General features: G+C 37.9%; 1 protein-coding gene across 9 annotated transcripts in view; it reads left to right on the forward strand.

The window, feature by feature from the left end:
* Window positions 1-18775, forward strand: part of LOC125464509 (vascular endothelial zinc finger 1-like) — a 57144-nt gene that overhangs the window by 29484 nt on the left and 8885 nt on the right. For 2 of the 9 annotated variants that reach the window (XM_059655277.1, XM_059655279.1), the window contains exons 4-8: window positions 1168-1841; window positions 3262-3325; window positions 8014-8185; window positions 10805-10999; window positions 16369-18773. In XM_059655277.1, coding sequence (XP_059511260.1) covers window positions 1168-1841; window positions 3262-3325; window positions 8014-8185; window positions 10805-10999; window positions 16369-16586 — 1323 coding nt within the window. In that variant the 3' untranslated portion in view covers window positions 16587-18773. Of the gene's footprint in view, window positions 1-1167; window positions 1842-3261; window positions 3326-8013; window positions 8186-9553; window positions 9578-10804; window positions 11000-14960; window positions 15001-16368; window positions 18774-18775 lie in introns of those variants that run through there. The other 7 variants (XM_048556933.2, XM_048556934.2, XM_048556929.2 and 4 more) reach the window with 6 other exon arrangements.

Here is an 18775-nt window from a genome sequence, read left to right on the forward strand (position 1 = left end):
AGATGTATTTTAAACTCTACCACAGCTCTGTTGCAGCCTCCAAATACCCATATTTGGTGTATTCTATTGATAATTCACAGTCTAAAACCAATTATCAGAAATGGTGAATATGCTCTGTAACAGAACCTCCTGCTCTGACAGTCAACTAGAAAAAGCTATTTTTAAACTTGTTCATCCTTCAAGGTGAAAATGCCCATGTACCTCAGCTGGGGTGTTTGGTGAGGTCTGATGGATACACAAATGTCAACTAAGATCAATCTGTGCTCTGAATAGGGTTTTGACTCAGAATTAGGGGTACCAGTTTAAGATTGAGGTGGTAAGGAATTTTCTTGAAGGGCTGAATGCCTTTGGAATGCTTTGTCACAAAGAGCTGTGGAGGCAGAGTCCTTGTGTATATTTAAGGCTGAGACAGATTCTTGATCAGTCAGGGAATTGAGGGTTAAGGAAAAAGGTCAGGAGAGTGATGTGAGGAAGGCCAAATCAGCCATGATCAATTGAATGGTGGGGCAGGTCAAGGGGATAAATGGCTTACTCCTGTTCTAATTACCTTTGGGCTTATGGAAGGTTCTATTCCATTTTTGTACTATAACTCCAATGCCATAAAATACAAATAATTGAAACATGAAACTGAACCCATCTGTTGATTTCAATGGATAGAAAAGATTTTGAGAGAATGAAATTCAGTGTCCTGGCCAACATTCATTCCTCAACCACCTGCAGATGAACTTGTTTTAGCTTATTTCCTTGTTTGCGAACTTGCTGTGGGCAAATTGGTTCCCTCCAAAGTATTGATGATACTCCAAAAGAACTACTTTGATAGGCTGTGTTTAGTACAGCCTGAAGAGACAAGACATTACGTTAGGAAATGAATAAACTTGTATCAGTGTATGTCAAATCTGATGGTGTTCCTTTTGAGCTTTTTTTAATCAATAATTAAACGTTTTTGGTCTCTCAAATCGACGGAAGCAGCTACTTTCCTTCATGAAATCTTCTGAAAATACTGGTGAAGAATTAAAGTGGTGAAAATTTGAAACCTTTGCAATTGTCGAACCAACGTGAGAGAGTTTGACCGTAGATTATCGATCTCTCAGCATGGGAAGTAATTGAGCTCTCGTGTATAGTAAAGATTTATTATGACGTTTGGCTAATTTTCACTCTGTTTTATAGGCGGCTGATATCTCTCAGCAGCAGCACCAGCAGCATGTGCAGAACACTCTGCTGCCGATATTGCATTCAGCAACTGAGCCACGTGAGCAAGCACCTATAACAACTCTGCCTCAGGCTCAGAAAACCCCAAACCCCAAAGAAATACCCAAACCTACAGTAGAGAAGAAGGAGAAGACCAGAACACCCGTGATTTGCAGTTACTGCAGCAAGGCTTTCAGAGACAGTTATCACCTCCGGCGACATGAATCATGCCACACTGGAATCAAATTGGTGTCACGGCCCAAGAAAGTGCCAACCATGGTGTCGCTGATGTCGTCAACACCCGCTGTTGGTGCCACTACAACATTGGTGTCAACTGTTGCAGGGATGCTGACTTCAGCAGATGCTTCCACCTCCACCGTCACCAGTAGCACTACTACGGCTGTCACGGCCAGCAAGAATGCCAATAGACGAGTGAAGAAGAATCACGGCTGCGAACTGTGTGGAAAAGCATTTCGTGACGTTTACCACCTCAACCGGCACAAACTTTCACACTCGGATGAGAAGCCATTTGAGTGTCCCGTTTGCCAGCAACGCTTCAAGAGGAAGGACCGCATGAGTTATCATGTGCGCTCACATGAAGGGGGCATCAACAAACCATATATCTGCAGCCTTTGTGGAAAAGGATTCTCCAGGTAAATTTAAACAGAGTTTGGAAAATGATGGGAAGGTGTAAGTAGCAAAGGGCGTAAATTTGTGAGGACATTAGAATAAAAGAAAAAAAATCCTTCATTTGATGGGACAATTTCCTTAAAGCAAAACTGTGTTGTTGACAACATTCTAGCACAACGTAAGCCAAACAGAAATTGATTCCTACATTCGTTCATTTGCTAACTTTGTTTCGAAAATTCGTGCTTTTTTACTCTTCGTTTTGTTTTTAATTGGTATTGCAAGCACTGTGAAGAAAGTATTTTGACTGTAAGCTTAGGAAGTTTGACATGTAATTAACTGCTAGCAGCATAATTTCTCAAGTTATCAATGAATGTCATCTAAAAATTTAGACATTAAAGTAAACAGATTTTCAGAATCAAATCCTGATTGCTTGTTACTTTGACACAAGTGTATCCAGCTAATGCAGAAATAAATGACTTGCATCAGAAAGCAACATTTGCTTTTATTGTAGTGTTGGAAAGCAAAAATGATGCCTATGCATTCACTTTATGTGCAGTCAAATTGTGGTCTTACTGCCATCACTTAATCCCACTGTTTTATTCAATTTGTACCTACTCTTGGTTGTAACTTCAGAGAATTGCTTTTGCTCCAAGGTTGTTCCGTGTAGATTTTCTTTTATATACGGGCCATACCTCAGTTGAATTTGAGAATAACAGCTGATTACTGGGCTGCTCTTTTCCCTGAAAGAAATTTTGTGCCTCTGGCCGTAAATTAAATGCATTGTTCAGGGTAATGTTCCTGCTGTGTTTCTGTAGTCAGAACAGGAACTGAATGCCCATGCAGTTTGGAGGTTGTTGTCCAGGCTACAGCTCTAGGGTCCCTTGGAGCCCAAGGTTTGATCCGGTTGTTCAAACCTCCATTCTGTATTGCTTGCACCTATGTTTCTTCCATTTCCTTGTACCCATTTGAATTTCCAGAATGGCTGTTTTCACTGGGTCACATTTTAATAATTGTCTAATTGTCTCAGTAAGTTGAGGTACGTGCAAATTGATAGGAACATAATTGTAAATTTGATAATGTTACCAAGGATTCGTGGGATGTGGCTAATAACATTTTGACAATTGGGCAGCATTGACTTTCAACCTTCGTCTTTTTTGGCATTTATTGGAACTTCTGAGCAATAATCATCTGAAGCTGAATCCTTGATTGATATTCCTCCCTGTTCCAGAGAAACTGAAGCCAGTTTTAGCAACCCCATAGTGCTGTTTTGACTGAATTCAGGTAACAGCACAGGTTGATGTTTTGGAATTTTCTGGCTAGTGTCCCACATTGTCCTCCCTGATTCATATACTTATGGAGCCAGCAAGGAGTTATTTTATTAATAATAAAATGAAAATATTTCTTCTATTTCAAGCTAACCCATGACCTTTCTTTCCACTCCAGGCCTGATCATCTGAGCTGTCATGTCAAGCATGTTCATTCCACAGAGAGACCCTTCAAATGCCAAGTAACTCTTTATTTTTCTGTTTTGAAGCCAGTTAAGTGGTGTTCACATGGATTATTGTTCCAAGTTTGTTATTTTCAAAGTGTCAAGATTTCCAAAACACATTGTGTAATTTTCGTCCTGGGTGCATCAACGGTGCATGTTGAAAGAGGATGGAGTCGTCCTTCGGCAAGTACTCCAGTGCAACAGTTCCTGTGACCTGACAGTCTATTTGAGGTGTGCAGGAAGTGTTCACCTGAAAATAAAAACAGAGTACTGTGGAAACTGGAGATCAGAAATAAAAAGTGTTGGGGAAACTCACTCTGGCAGCATCTGTGAAAAGAAAGAAATAATATTGAGTCCAATATGATTTGCTTTGGAACTGAAAAATAGCTTTTGTATTTGCTCCACTTGCTCCTTCCTCCTCCTCTTTGCAATCATAAAACGTACCATTTTGCGTCCCCTTCGGTTCCGTCATTGGACTCAACATTAACTGAGTTTCTTCATTTTAATTAAAGACCCACCTATAACCTTTAAATTCAAGCCGAGATGGATATTACATGTCCAAAAATCTCGTGAGCGCCTTTTGTTGGGTAGGAACCGGAATTACTTGCTTTGCTTTTTTGACCCATAATGTATTTTCTGTTTGAGGGGGAAAACGTGGACAAAGTTGCATACCTTTAAATTGGGTTTGTGAGCAATGTTGGTCCAAATTATTTTGTTAATTGCTTTATATAGTAGGGGGTAAGACTTTATAAACACCGACTAAACAAACATGTGACTTGCAATTGCAATGGTGATATGTTTGGTAGAGCAATCTTGAGTTTTAAATGGGAAAGAGAATAAAACAACTGGATATTATTGTGAATTTGTAGGTAAGTGACATTTTGAGATTTATTTTTTCCCGATTCCAAAGCCCTAAAGATTTTTTTGAGATGAGTGATTTGAGAAAAGGGAGAAAATGAACTGTTACGAATGTCTTTCATCAGCCTAAATTGCATAAAGGAGAAAGGAAAGAATGTAAGACTAAGAATAGTGTTAAGCGCTACACTGCCCAGTAAAGTCAGAATATTCTTTGCAAAAATGCAAAAAAAAATTTCAGTTCTGGTCTATATCTTGTCTTTTGGACATTTTGGACAAATGTCTTCCATTTGGACATTCTTGTTTTAGTTTCCATACTGTTAAGAGAGCTGCTCAGATGGCATTAGTTCTTAGAACATCAGTGTGTGAACTGAAAAGTTGTAATTTCTGCTTAGAATGGCTTTGTCCTTGACTAGCTCTGTAATTTCCTCAATTGCCATAGGATGGAAACAGTAACTCATCCATGTGTGTGTCCAGAATAAAGGGCATAATCTTTAAACTTCAAGCAATGCTGTTATGAAATTATGTCAAAGTATTTCTTCACTCAGTTCTAGAAATCTGTTGAGGCTAAGTCAATTGAAACTTCTTAGGCTGAGATTTAGGTTATAGTTAAGAATAGATAAAATCTAAAATCAAACAGAATAGCAAAGTTGCCCACTAATGGTAGACAGGTTAGTAAGGTTGGATCACACAGGATCCAGCCAATTGGTAACAAACTTGGATTGAGGGTAGGAGACAGAGGGTGGTGGCAGAGGATTGCTTTTTGGACTGGAGGCCTGTGACCAGCAATATGCCACAAGGATCAGACCTGAGTCTGCTGCTTTTCGTCACTTGTATGAATGATTTGAATGTGATTGTAGGAGGCTTGCTTAATACTATTTCAGATGCCACCAAAATAGGCAGTGTAGTGGATAGTGAAGAAGGTTATCTCAGAGTACAATGGGACCTTGATCAGATGGGCCAATGGGCCGAGGAGTGACACGTGGAGTTTAACTTAGATAAATGTGAGTTGTTGCATTTTGGTAAAGAAAACCAGGGCAGGACTAGAACACTTAATAGTGAGCCCTGGTGGTAGTTGCTGAACAAATAGACCTAGTTCCTTGAAAGTGGAGTCACAGGTAGACAGGATGGTGAGGAACGAATTTGGCACACTTGCCTTCATTGGTAAGAACAATTGAGTATACGAGTAGGGATATCATGTAATATATAAAGGATATTGGTGAGGTCACTGCTAAAATACCGCATACTATTCTGATCGCCCTTCTGTAGGAAGGATGTTGTTAAACTTGAGAAGGTGCAGAAAAGATTAACAGGATGACAGTGTGCTTGTACAGGAAAGGATTTTGCCAGGACTGGAGGATTGAGTTATAAGGAAAAGGCTGAACAGGTAGTGCTTTCTTCCATAGAGCATCAAAGCCTGAGAGTGACCTTTATAGAGTTGCTAAAATCATGAGGAGCCTGGATAGGGTGAATAGCCAAGGGTCTTTTTCTTAGGATGGGGGGAGTCCAGAACTAGAGGGCATTGGTTTAAGGTGAGAAGGAAAGATTTAGAAGGCACCTAAGGGGTAACTTTTTCACGCACTGGGCAGTGCATACATGCAACGAACTGCCTGAGGAAGTGGTGGAAGCTGGTATAGTTACAACATTTAAAAGACATCTGGATGGATATAGGAAGGGTTTAAGAGGGGTATGGGCCAAATGCTGGCAAATGGGACTAGATCAGATTGGGATGTCTCGTTGGACTGAAGGGTCTGTTTCTGTGCTGTATGACTCATTGACTCTACATCTGTGCAGCCACTTTTGAAAAGCCCAACTCTTACTTTTTCACTTGTAACTCCACAATTTTCTTCTTCTAACATTTATGCAAACCCTGAAGGCTGCTGTTGAATCTGTATTTTCCACCTTCTTGACGCACTCCAAACATTAACCAATGTGTAAAGATTTTTTTGCATCAGCCTTTGCCTTTTGCATCTTTTACAGTCATGTTAAGTCTGTGCTGTCTGATTATCAGCCCTTCAATCTTTGGGAACCATTTTGTCCAAACTTTATCCAAGCTCCTCATGATTTTAAACACTTCTATCAATTCTCCATTCATGCTTTTCTGTTGTGAGGAGAACAGCACAATCTTCAGTTCATCCACGTGACTTGTAATGGGTGGAACAGTTCTTGTAAATTCCCTCAAGTCTTTAAAACCTTCCTAAAGCGTGGTGCCCGGATTTAGCTGTAATACTTTAACTGGGGCAAAACTGCTGTTTCATATGCTGAGCATTGTTTCCTCGTACTCTAAACCTCTATTTATAAAGCCCAAGATCTTGTTTTGTTTTCTTCTTTCATTGGATGTTGGCGTTGATTGCTGGTGACTGTTGCCAAGCCCTTGGTATTGTTGAACTGAATATCTCGTTAGGTCATTTGAGGACAGTCCAAAGTCAACCACATTGCTGTGGTTTAGGGCCATTATAGGCCAGAGCAAGTGAGGAAGACAGATTTCTGCCTCTGAAGGCTTTTAGTGAGCCATTTAACAACAGGTGGTGATGTTTTTGTAGCAACATTACCAACATTAGCTTTATATTAGAGATTTATTGTTCATTGACTTTAAATTCCAGTTGGTGTGATGGGTTTTGAACCACTGTCCCCAGAGCATTAATCTGGGCCTCTGGATTACGGGTCCAATGATATCTCCTCTGTGCCACCACCTCTTTGTCATCTGTCCTTCCCCTTTAAATGATTTATGCTTCAGCACCCCAGGTCTTTCTGTTGCTAAAACATTTAAAACTTTTCAGCAAGTTTGTCTTTTTTTAATCTACCAAACAACAGTTGCTGTACGTTTTTCAATGTTGAATTTAATCTGATATGTATTTTTGCATAGTGATAAATGGCTGTATTCGATTTGCTGTGTGTATTGATATTTACAGAAAGGAAGAGGGCAGATTGGATGGGTCAGACATATCAGCCGAAACACAATTGAATGGCAAAACATGCTCATGGCTCAGAATAACTTACTCCCACCCCTACGCACTTTCTGTGGTGGCACAGAGTGAGTGTCCCACATCTGACTTGAAAAAGTGCCAAAGTAGTGTGGCATCCCAAAATGACACACAGTTTCTTTAAGAAAGAAAGAAGAGCTCAAAGAAGAGCTATTGGACTCAATGTTAATACTATTTCGGTCATCACAAATGCTGCCACACCTACTCAGCTTTTTGAGCACTTTCTTCTTTCTTTTTTAATCATGAAATCTTGCTGCTCACAGGGTTCTGCCAGTGCTACTCTAATCAGCCCCGAGGACTAACCTCACTTTTCATTTTATTTCTTCTGTCTGTCAAAATACGTCTTGTTGATGATGTGGTCTGTTTCTCCCTGACTCTTTCCCCTGTTTCTCCCCAATTTAGATGAGGAGCTGGCCTTAAGGGAAGGTTGCAAGCATCGAACTGTATTGTCATTTGTCATAATGCAAAATTGATGCTTTAAGTGCCCACCTGTGCCTTGTCTTTTAAATACTTCCTGCATATCCATTGCACAATGTATTGATTAAGGATTTTTGCATGCATAGTACTGTACATGAAAGTGCAGAGACCTGAAGAATTGGTTGGAGTAATGGAAGGATTTGTTTTTGCCCCATTGGCCAAGTTCTGAAGAATATCTGTGGAGTATGTTGTCATTTCTGGAGCTAAATTTTATGTCCAAGGTATAAATGAATTGCCTTAAAGAAGTGAGATGATTGGATTATTTAGTGAGTCAGACTGTTAAATATTCTGACATTTCTAATTAGTCAGTATTTCCATTTGAAAAGAAAGCTATTATTATAATTTAAGGAAATGAAATGAAATGTTGATGCCTGATTTGTATCCTTCTAGACCTGTGATGCAGCTTTTGCCACCAAAGACCGTCTGCGTTCACATATGATACGCCATGAGGGGAAGGTGTCCTGCCACATCTGTGGTAAACTGCTGAGTGCAGCTTACATCTCCAACCACATCAAAATGCATAATCACAACCAAAACCACAACTGCAATGTTTGTAACAAAGGTATGGCTTTTGCAGAATTTCAGTACAACTTTAAATGCATATGTGGTCCAATTAGTAACATACAAGTATTAAAAAGTGAAAAACAAATTGTGCTACATTTTATTTCCCTGTTTAAATTGAGCAGAATATTTCCCTACTATAGGAAAGCTTTCATCACATGTTTTCTCAGTTTATCAACCTATTAATCGTAGCAGTTTAAATTGAGAAAAGCTAAAACATTACCCATATTTGCAGCTGTAATGGAGGTGCTTTTTTAAACAAATTGAGCCCCAATAAACTCTCACTAATTGATGCAGCGAACTGTTTAATCAGTCACTATACCAATTGAATATTTGAGATATCTCTAATCAAACTGTTCAGATGTTTTATGGCATATCACTGGACCAGGTGGAACTTAAACTTGGGCCTTCTGGCTCAGAAGTAAGAATGCCATCTGTGCACCATTGGAAGTCCCAATAAAACTCCATGAACCTGACATGATTTAATGTGAAACTTTCTGATCTGGAGTCAGAAAATGCTACCATTGTGCCACAAGCTCGGCTGACTGAATATTTTACGCTGTCTTACAATCATAATATAGGAAGATATGAAACAAAGTTTGGAGAGGAACTTCTTTCTTCTAAGATTGCCACTTAAGACATCAGTAATTAGTTTTATTATCCACCAGTTTCCTGGCATCTTTCAGCCAGGTGTAGGTAAAATGGAAAACGTTTGGAATAGATTTAATTAACAATGGAGGCAGTTTCTTTTTTATGCAGTAAGATGATTGTAACTGGAAAAACAATCCTTCTCTTCCTTCCTTGCCCACCCTCTGCAAAACAAATTCTAATGTGCTGATACAAGCAATGGACTGCTTAACTGGTGACATGATAGTTTCAGTTTGGAAACCAGTTGCTGCTTCTCAGTTAAACAATGCAAGTATTGTTTTTGCCAAACAATTTTACTTCCATCTTTGAGAAGAAACACTGACAATGCCCAAGTTGTTTGTGCTTGAATTGTGTTCCTTGCTGACTTGATTTAAAAATTGAAATATTCTAATTGAAATTCAAACCAAAGCATCTTTTCTCTTAATGCGAATGATCAGTAGTGAGCATTCGGAGAGAAGTGCTTTTTTTATAAATAAAGTCTCTTCTCTATCCCTGTCCCATGTACCTGTTAAGTTTCTCTTGCAATTTCAAGTGTAAAAGTCCTGTCCGCAGAATTATTCTTTACTGATACTGTACCTGACGGGTTAAGATATGTTTGCAGCTAGCAGAGTCTAGTACTTAAACGCATTGTCTGATGTTATGAAATGGTGCAAATCATGAAATTCCTAAGTTATTTCTATTCTTGTTGCTGAATTAGCTAACCATACTTTTAATTTTGTAGGTCTTAATGTGTACTAAAACTAGGGAAGAAGAAAGAAAAATGTATTAGTCAGCGTTCCTGCTCTTGATAGATATTCACTGTGCTGCTCTGTAAAGTTTGCAAGTATGTACCCATCACAGTTTGATAACCTGTCCCTATTCACTTCTCTGCCCTAAAGTATGAAGAATGGCAACTTGAAGGGAAGACTGGAGAGTTATTGAGGGAACCAAATTTCCTCGGTCATGCTGACTCTTTGATCAGATGGTACTTGTCTTTAAAAACTCAATCACTCCCTCTGTAATAAATTATACTCACTTCCCTAATACCAGTGTAAAACTGACGGATCTCTTGCTCTAGTTTACTTCTCCTCCAATCCTAAATGACGGAGGAATTTTCCAATCTAAACGAGGAAGGTTTGGAACATTATTACAAATACAATTTAAATTTTCCCACCTAAAATCATTAGGCCTTAACATTTATCAAATGAGCCTCATTCCTCCATTATAATTATTTTTAACCTGTTTTAAGTCCACAAAGGGCTTAATTTGTTTATTTTGTTCCTTTGCATGTATTTTTACTGTTGCATTCAGATCCCAGTTATGGTATTGTTCCCCCTTTTTGGTAATGCCCCTTAGGTTATTAAGTTGTCATTTGCAGAGTTTTTTCAAGCTTCTGCCTTATTTGCCACAGATGGCATTAACTTTTAATAGGGTATAATTCCACACGTACCATCTGACATATTTTCCAAATGGTCATTCTTCTTATATGAACTTGAAAGTTCAGTGCCTCAGTAGGCTGCTAAGTTGTGCCAGACATTGCACTTGAGCCCAATTCTATCTCCTCCTGGCATCTTGACAGTCAACTGTTGATCAAGAGTGGGATTGCTAGCCATTTTTCTCTCCAACCCTCCCCAGTTTCCTAGTTCAGGATCAGTAAATTTTGATGTTGTAAATGCTTTTCTAAAAGAAGGTTATTGCGGATTCCATTTTAATCAAATGATTGCGCTGCTGTATTGTGCAATTTAATGAAGGAAATATTTGGGAATAGCTGATATCGCTTTTGTATGCAATCAATTGAATAAGGATTCTAAAGAATGTTGCACATAATTTTGTATTTCAGATTGCAATACAAGGTTCATTAATGTAATCTTTAAATGTCTTGTGTTGAAGAGTGTTAAATTTGATTTTTGACTGAACAAAGTCAATCAGACTTTTAATGTCCCAGAGGTGTTTGTGCTTATCTTTATCACCTGAAATCCCTATTTTTGTGTAGGTTTTACCACCGCTGCCTATCTTCGGGTCCATGCTCGAAATCACCATGGTGTCCATTACAAGTCTCAAAGATTTGTGTGTGATCAGTGCGGCCTGCAGTGCCAGTCCCACAACCATCTGATAGGCCACAAGAAAAGTCACATGGGAGAGACCCCAACTTCCAGTGCCCCCTCTGTGGCAGCAGTGGCTTTAAAAGGCAAGCAATTCCTTAACTTGCACCTGGAGAATGCTCCACTCCTACCAGGTCATTTTGTAGCTAAAGTCTTCCCCTTCTATTGGGATTCTTGCATTTTGAGGATACTGTGGAGTTGGGAATAGTGGGGTGGAGGGGAGGTGGTGTACGGTAGTTTAGGTTTATCTATGTAATTAGAGGTACAGGTCTTAAGACAACCACTTTCTAAAAAGGGAATTTCATTTTGACATAATGAGAACAATACAGACCTGAAACAGTACATCTGCTGGATCTATAGAAAAGTTTCAAAATCATTTATTTAATCATTGTAAATAACAGAACCACTTAAGCTTCATATTCTTTTCTAATTCCAAAAGGATTGGATTGCAGAGTTTATTTTAAATCTCAAATGATGCATCATCTCTTTTGAGGTAAACTGACAATTTATGAAAATAATCCTCCAGTTATATGGAGCATTAACTTCAAAATTGAGAGATTTGATACCCTGTATCTCAGATTTGGTATTAACCCTTTACAGTCTTGAACTTAAAGTAATATGCGATCTTGTTGACCTCTTGGGTTATAACTGGTGATTTGCTTAAAAGCAGCACTATCTCAAGCTTCCAGAAACGGAAAAGCGCTTCCACTGAAAAATTGATCTCTTTCTGTCTTTGCATTGAGGGCACAGAAATGCAATTGTTTTAAAGTTAAATTTTAATGCTGACCACCAATAAGACCTGAGTAAAGCCCTTTTATGTACTTAGTTGATAACATTACCTTTCAGTCAGTGACTCAGGATCAGTGCCTTTAGTAAGCTATCGACTATGTAAGGATCAATGTCATTGCATTCTTGAAAACTTCTCAAAAGCAATTAGTTGACTATTATTACAGTGTGCCATACTTAAATAAACAATATACACTGAGACAAGTACGCTACAGAATGAGTGCTGGTACAGTTGTCAGTCTCTTTGAGCTGTCATTCTAAGATTACTTGTTCAAGTGGAATATTTTACTTAAAACCATAAGACAGTATTCAGATAGGAGATCTCCAGATGTCAGCATTTCTCTTCCAGCTCTCTGTCAAACTGTCATCTTTCATGTAGTTGAGTTTATGGGGTTTTGCTGTCTGCTAATTATTTGCCACATTTTCTTACATGCAAGTGGATATAGTAAAGTTATTTGGGGTCTTCTGAATGATGTCTTCTTTCACAGTTTCCTGATTTTTAATCTTAAATAAATAACCATTTTAAAATAAGTTCTAGTAACTAAAAGAATGTTGATTCATATTGAACTTCTGAAATTGTCTGCATGTATCAAGATGTTCAGTCAAGCATGGTTCGGTTGTTAGCACTAAACTCTGCATTCTAAGGTTAGGGAATCACCTCCCACTTTAGGACTTGATCATATAGTTTAGGTTGATCCTTTTGAGGGAGCAACTGTATTGTGACACTAACGTTCTTTTGTGCAATGTATTACCTAATCCCTTACTCCATGTATCGGTCATTCGAATAATGTTTTCAATCACAGTATTCAAATGTGAAAGTCTTGCTTTGTGTCCTGCTGATAAAACTGATCAATTCTCCCATTACCTATGGTAGAATCTTGCTCTGTGTGAAATGACTGATTAGCTTTGTATAAATAGTAAGTCAGTTTTGAGAGTACATTTGAACATAAAAATGCCATTGGACAATGAAATGGTCACTTACTCTTCTCATTTTTCTTGCGCTGTCTTACCAATCTCTGCTATCCTAATGGAGAAATACTGAGAGGAAAAGTTTGCCCCGCACTTAGTCAATTGTCTTGGACTTTACCCCAGGCTTCACAGTAGCCTTTGTGTGGCTATTGAGATCGTGGTCAAAATTGTCGTCTTGTTTTAATATTTTGTCCGATTCGTCTGAATATGGCATTAGGTTTTTACACTGTGCTTTCATTTCTGGGCATTGAATTTGGAATCCACCCTAGATTCTGAGAACTAGAATGGGGTGCTAGGTAAGTTCTTTCTCAACTAGTAACGTTAGACTTCCTTGGGCCTGGTGCTAGTAATTAGTTATTTTGACCCAGATGAGCGATTTTTGTTATTTCTTAAGTTGAGTGGCTGAGATTAAGTTGAGTGGCCTTTAACAGTGAAATATTTTGGTTTAAAGCTCAAAGCTGCAAGTACACTTAATTTTTCAGATCCAGAGCTGGAAAATCTTTCCATTCTTAAAGATGCATTTAAAATACAGATGCTGTAACATCTCTGAAGCATTTGCTATAAGATTATAACTCTGAAAATTCTGTTTGTGAATAGCGTGCTATAACACTCTGTCAAAGTATGACCACTTGAGTAAAGCACTGAGAAATGACCATTCATTAAAGACAAGATGCTTTTCAAGAAAGATTAAAAGAGTAATAAAAGTCGGTTGCACCCAAGTGATTTAAATTCACTTTTGGGGCGACGCTGTCTTTATGTCCGTTCCTTTTGTGTATCAAACTCAAGAACTATCTAATGCTTTCAGTACTTCGCTTACAGTTCCCTAAAGCCCATCAGGAAAGGAAACGGCAGTCTTTACCTGGTCTGACCTGTCTGTAATTGCAAAACCTCAGACTGAGTTTGTCCCTTAATTGTCCTCTGGAAACAGCTTAGCAAGCCACTCAGTTTTATTAAGATCACTGTGACAATGGCAGTAATTCATGAAGGTAGCACAGCAACACCATGAGAGCAGTTGGAGGTTGGCAATACAGCCATGCCAATGAAATTTCTGGGCATTGAATATTCCACGTGTGATTGAATAACAAAAATTAAACATCTCCTAAACCAGTGTCTTTCATATTCTGTTAGAAATTTTGAAGAAGGAAACAGATGTTGGCTTCTGTTCTGATTGCACTGGTATTAATGTCAATACCATTTTGCTCTCTGCACTTAAAAACTCAAATGTTAGAGAGCTCAGTAATTAAAACTAGCACATGATCTCCATGATTTGTAAAAGTGTGTGTGACTGATTTGGGACTCTCCAAAGTTATATCAATGGAATAATAAATCCACAACGTTGTCCAATGTGTGGTACCTTGCTCAAATTGTAATTTGTCACTTGAGATCACACTGGGCTATTCCACAGTTCTCACAGCCTTTGAGTAGAACCTGGGCTGACATACTGTCCGCAGTTCTTGACAATAGGGCCTATTGTGATATTTCACCATCCGACACGTCCTTGACCTTTTCCAACTGAACATTATGTTTAACATTGTTTCAAGGAATTATGGAATTCTGTAGAAGTCCAGGAAGTCATTCATCCAACCACTCCTATTTTAGTTCTCTGAAAATACGTCCATTTAGCTCCATTTACCTGTCTTGCCACCAGTGCCTTTTTCCCCTGTCAATTTTCAAACTTACAATGTCTACTGTCCACTTTTTGAAAGCTTTGAATTCTGTTATTACCATTTTCATATTCTAAAATTTCTCCCATCTTCACATTTTATTCTTTCTTAGGAGTTCTTCAAATTATACTTCTTTGTTACTACTCGCTGTGAATGGAAATAATGTTTTCCTAATTACTAAATCCTCTTAATCTTGCTGCTTTCTTTTTATCATAACCATAAGTTCTTAGCCCTGATGTCATCTTATCAATGCTTTCTACAGTTGACATTTTAATTCCACGTAGAATGTCCCCAAAATTAACCCTTGTTCCAATTGTAGCCCAGATGGTGACTTTTGTCAGATTCGACTTCACACCTTTGAACTCGATGCTTCAGTTTATAAAACATGTGATCTTGTGCTTTTCACATTGAGTGGAACCCCTTTTACTTGTATAACTCTACCTAATCTTTAAAGTAAACGCATATCACATTCCTTAAGTGCCATCTGCAGTTTTATGCACTATTAGCATACATCTGTGTTAAAATTTGAATGGCCAACAGTGTTATGGTGCAATGTATTTGAGTTTGAACATAAAAATGCCATTGGACAATGAGATGGTCATCTACTCTTTTCTCATTTTCCTTGCAGTGTCTTACCAATCTCTGCTATCCTAATGGAGAAATACTGAGCAGAAAAGTTTGCCCCCACACAGGAGTGCTACTTAATCAATTGTCTTGGACTTAAAAGCTACAGCGAAGCTTCAGTGGGGGGCGGGGTGGGGGAGCGGTGGTGAGATTGTGGTCAAAATTGTCATCTTGTTTTAATATTTTACCAAATAGGACTGAATATGGCATTAGATTTTCACATTACTTTCGTTCCTAGGCATTGAATTTGGAATCCACCCCTGGATTGATACAATGGAACACTTTAATTTTTTGTTGGCCATAAAGATCCTACTTGAAATAATTTCATACAATCACATCATAGTTTCTTGTGAATTTCAGCTGCAGTAGGGAGCCGCTCAGAATTTGACACAAATCAGCAATGATGGCCAGTGAGTATTTTCCAAAATTGGAACAGAGTAGGAGTGACTTTTCTTTGCATGCCTCCTTGCTACATCAGATTTGGAACGCTTAATTAGTGCAAGGAACTAAAATAGTGGTCAGGCAGTTTGTTCAATGAAAACGTTTGAAACCACAACTCTTTAAAGCAACAGTCTTACTATAATTTCAGGCTGTATGCCTGCTAAAGAATTTTGAGACAGAAGAAAAATTATGGGATGAAGTTCTTCTTGTAGTCTAAAATTATGCTGTAATGCAGCAGTCATGCAAAATGCCAAACTTGTGGGGAGGAACCAAAGTTACTAGAACTATTGAAAGTAGTACTCAGTTGCTGAGTTTTAACTTTGCTATTGATGGTTCATTAAAACTTAACTAATGTTGGTTAAAATGGCAACATAACTTCAATATCCCTGTCATCAGCAGCTAGCTCAGAAGGAATAAAAACTAAAACAGTGGAGAGATAGTTCTAACCGGGGGCTACCTATGGCTTTAAAGAAAATGCAATCCATTTGCTAAATATGTACAATGGATGTTGGCGTTCTTTCACTGTTTGAATTCACTCTTTTAGACTGTATAGCGTTAGTTACTTGGGAGTACTTTTGACAAATTTTTATTTAATGCAAGGCTTCAAAAGTGTCCTGGGAGTGGCAGCGTTGTCCTGGTATGAATATGTTGTGTACTAATCTATGTATTTTACTTTTCTGTCGAATGTGTTTTTATTGATATCTAGTTTTTATGTTTGGTAATTACTATGTGGCAAGGAATCCTTTATTATGAGTTAAAGATTGGTATGTTTTAGGATTGGAACATTTTAATTCGTGCACATTTCCTAAAATGCTGTCCAGTAAACTTTTAAACTCTAGCTCGAAATTTCCATTTTCAATACACTGACTAGAGGTGCAGACATTACAAATTAAAATTTTTGCTGCTTATTTTGTTAGTATTATGACAAACTTTAATAGTTTCAACTGCCTGAGTTTGCTTTTTTAATTTAGATTTTCCTCCCATGGATGCCACTTTTTCCCTCGCATCCCCCTTCAGGGGAGGACTTCACTACAGCTACTGTCAATGCCACTCCACAATTGGCCAGCAGGAAACGCAATTGAAATGGGGCGAGTTGGATCCTGCCTGCTTTCCTGCCACCTCACCCCACCTGACATGGAATGCCTTGGTACTGCGTGGCGCTTCATCTAGCAGCCCAGTTGAGAACTGACAAAACTTATCAAATTGAGGCAAGTGAGTTGGAGTGACAGGCAGCCTTGGGACTCAAAACTTGCGAGCTTTGTTTGCAAAGCTATTGGGCTGCCTGTGGTCTTTATGTTTAGTGGGGGCAGTGGACTTATAGAAAGATTGAAGGGTTGTAGCTGGCAGTGTTCCTGCTAACACTGCTTAATAATGTGCATTTCAGTGGCATTTAATAAATTTGGGGAAACTGCTGGTTATTTGCCTTAACTATGATAGTATCTGCCCAGCATTTCAGTTTGAGAGATCCCTGTGCCCACTTCATTAATTGCTAAATTTTACTTTTATATTTTTATTTGAATTATTCAATGGCAATTTCTTTGACACAATTTCAGTTTCCATTACTGGATGATCAGTTACAAATCTGCCTAAATTCTGATTTACTAGTTTTTACTCATACTACTTTTTAAAAATTCTGTAACTATACGATCTCCATGACATTGCACAGGGGTGGTCAAACCAGGTCTTCAGGTTAATCAGAAGTTGATGTGGGTAATTAGAGCATGGTACGCAGCTGTAATTCAATCACCATTTCACAGTCATGCATTGTATCCTTATTTTTATGTTCCCATAATAAATTTTGCACTGCATTCACACATTCCAAAAGTGTAATTCGAGCATTACAAGTTTACATCAGCAATTTTGTTATAAATGTGCCCGAATGTATTTATTATGGGGAATGTTGGTAGGAAATTTATGCAGGTGTAAGGTTTTTAACATGTCATAGATTATATCTCTTTATACCTGCGGACTATTTCTTACTAAGGAGTCGATTACACTAGTAGCCATGTGCAAACTTTCATAAGCTTCAAAAAGCTGCAGATCCCCATAACAGTACTTGCAACAGCACCGGGAAAATTTTTCTTTATGACCTTTCATAGTAAATATCTTTGGACACCCGCTGGTGACTGAAAATAAACTCAGCTGTGTACCTGCCAATAGAGTTAAATTGTGAAGTTAACTGACACGTTAATTCCCTCAAACTGTTGGGAGTTTCACGTCTTTGCTAATTTCTTTAAAAGAGATTTTGTTTGACTTAAATACGGGGACAAATGAAGTTACTGCTGCTAAGAAAATGTAGAACAAATATTAGTTGCTCTTGTAATTTTTTTGATTCCATCCGATGTTGAACCGCTTCCAGCTTTCAGTGCCCTTCTGTACTCCCTCTTTGGTATTTCCAATTTTTATTTTGCTTTACCCCAAATGGGAAGGAGCTTTTATTTTCGCTTAACACCTTTCGTCTATATCATCATTTTCCTCCAATACCATTTTTTTTTAAGAAAATTACCTGACCTGAGACCCTCTCCATGAATGGGTTTGCGGTTGCAAATACATAACCTATTACTACACTTAATTTATTTTATCTATGTGAATATTACTTAATTTCCCGAAAATTTTGTTTTTGTCTCTTACTGATTAAAGAACAATATTCCACATTTCCTCTCTGTTATATAAAGTTTAGCATTAATATGTCATATTGTTCACCCTACCACAATGTTTTGGTTTTACAGTTTTGTTGTAAATAACGAAAGCGGTTTTTACCTAAGCTATAATCATTTCTTTATGAATGGTAAAACCATGTTGACGAGTAAGATTAATAATTCTTAGCCCTTTTATTAACTGGCACTTTGTGCTGATTCGTACTTTCTTGTTCAGCTATGTGATATTGATTTCCACTTGTTATGTGCACTGTATCTGAATGGAGCTCTTTTTATGCATAGTCCTGCAGGAACTAATTCCTCAAGACATTTTGAGTAGAAATTGTTAAAAGTGAATGTGAGCTAAACTATTTTTTCCAAAAAGATAGAAATGTTTGTCAGTGGAATTGTGTACATAGTATCTGTTAACTTGCTTTTCTGCCAGGTTATGAACTCTGCTAATCAATATATTTCCACATCTCAAACGCTTTGCTAGTCAGTTAATTTTAATATTAAAAATGAAAATGCCAAGAAATAGTCTTCATTATTACCCAAATCCAAAAATTAGAAGCAGGGACCGTGATGAAAAACAGTTTGTTTCCATTTATGTGGGATGGAGAAAGAAAACACCATCTTTAAATTGAAGACTTTTATCTTGTAGTGTTAAAGCTTTAAATTTTTAAAGACTACTTGCTAATGAAGTTTTTTTCTCCACTTTTCTCCTTCAAAATCCTTTATTCTT

Source organism: Stegostoma tigrinum, chromosome 27, assembly GCF_030684315.1.
Source record: "Stegostoma tigrinum isolate sSteTig4 chromosome 27, sSteTig4.hap1, whole genome shotgun sequence".
Taxonomy (NCBI): domain Eukaryota; kingdom Metazoa; phylum Chordata; class Chondrichthyes; order Orectolobiformes; family Stegostomatidae; genus Stegostoma; species Stegostoma tigrinum.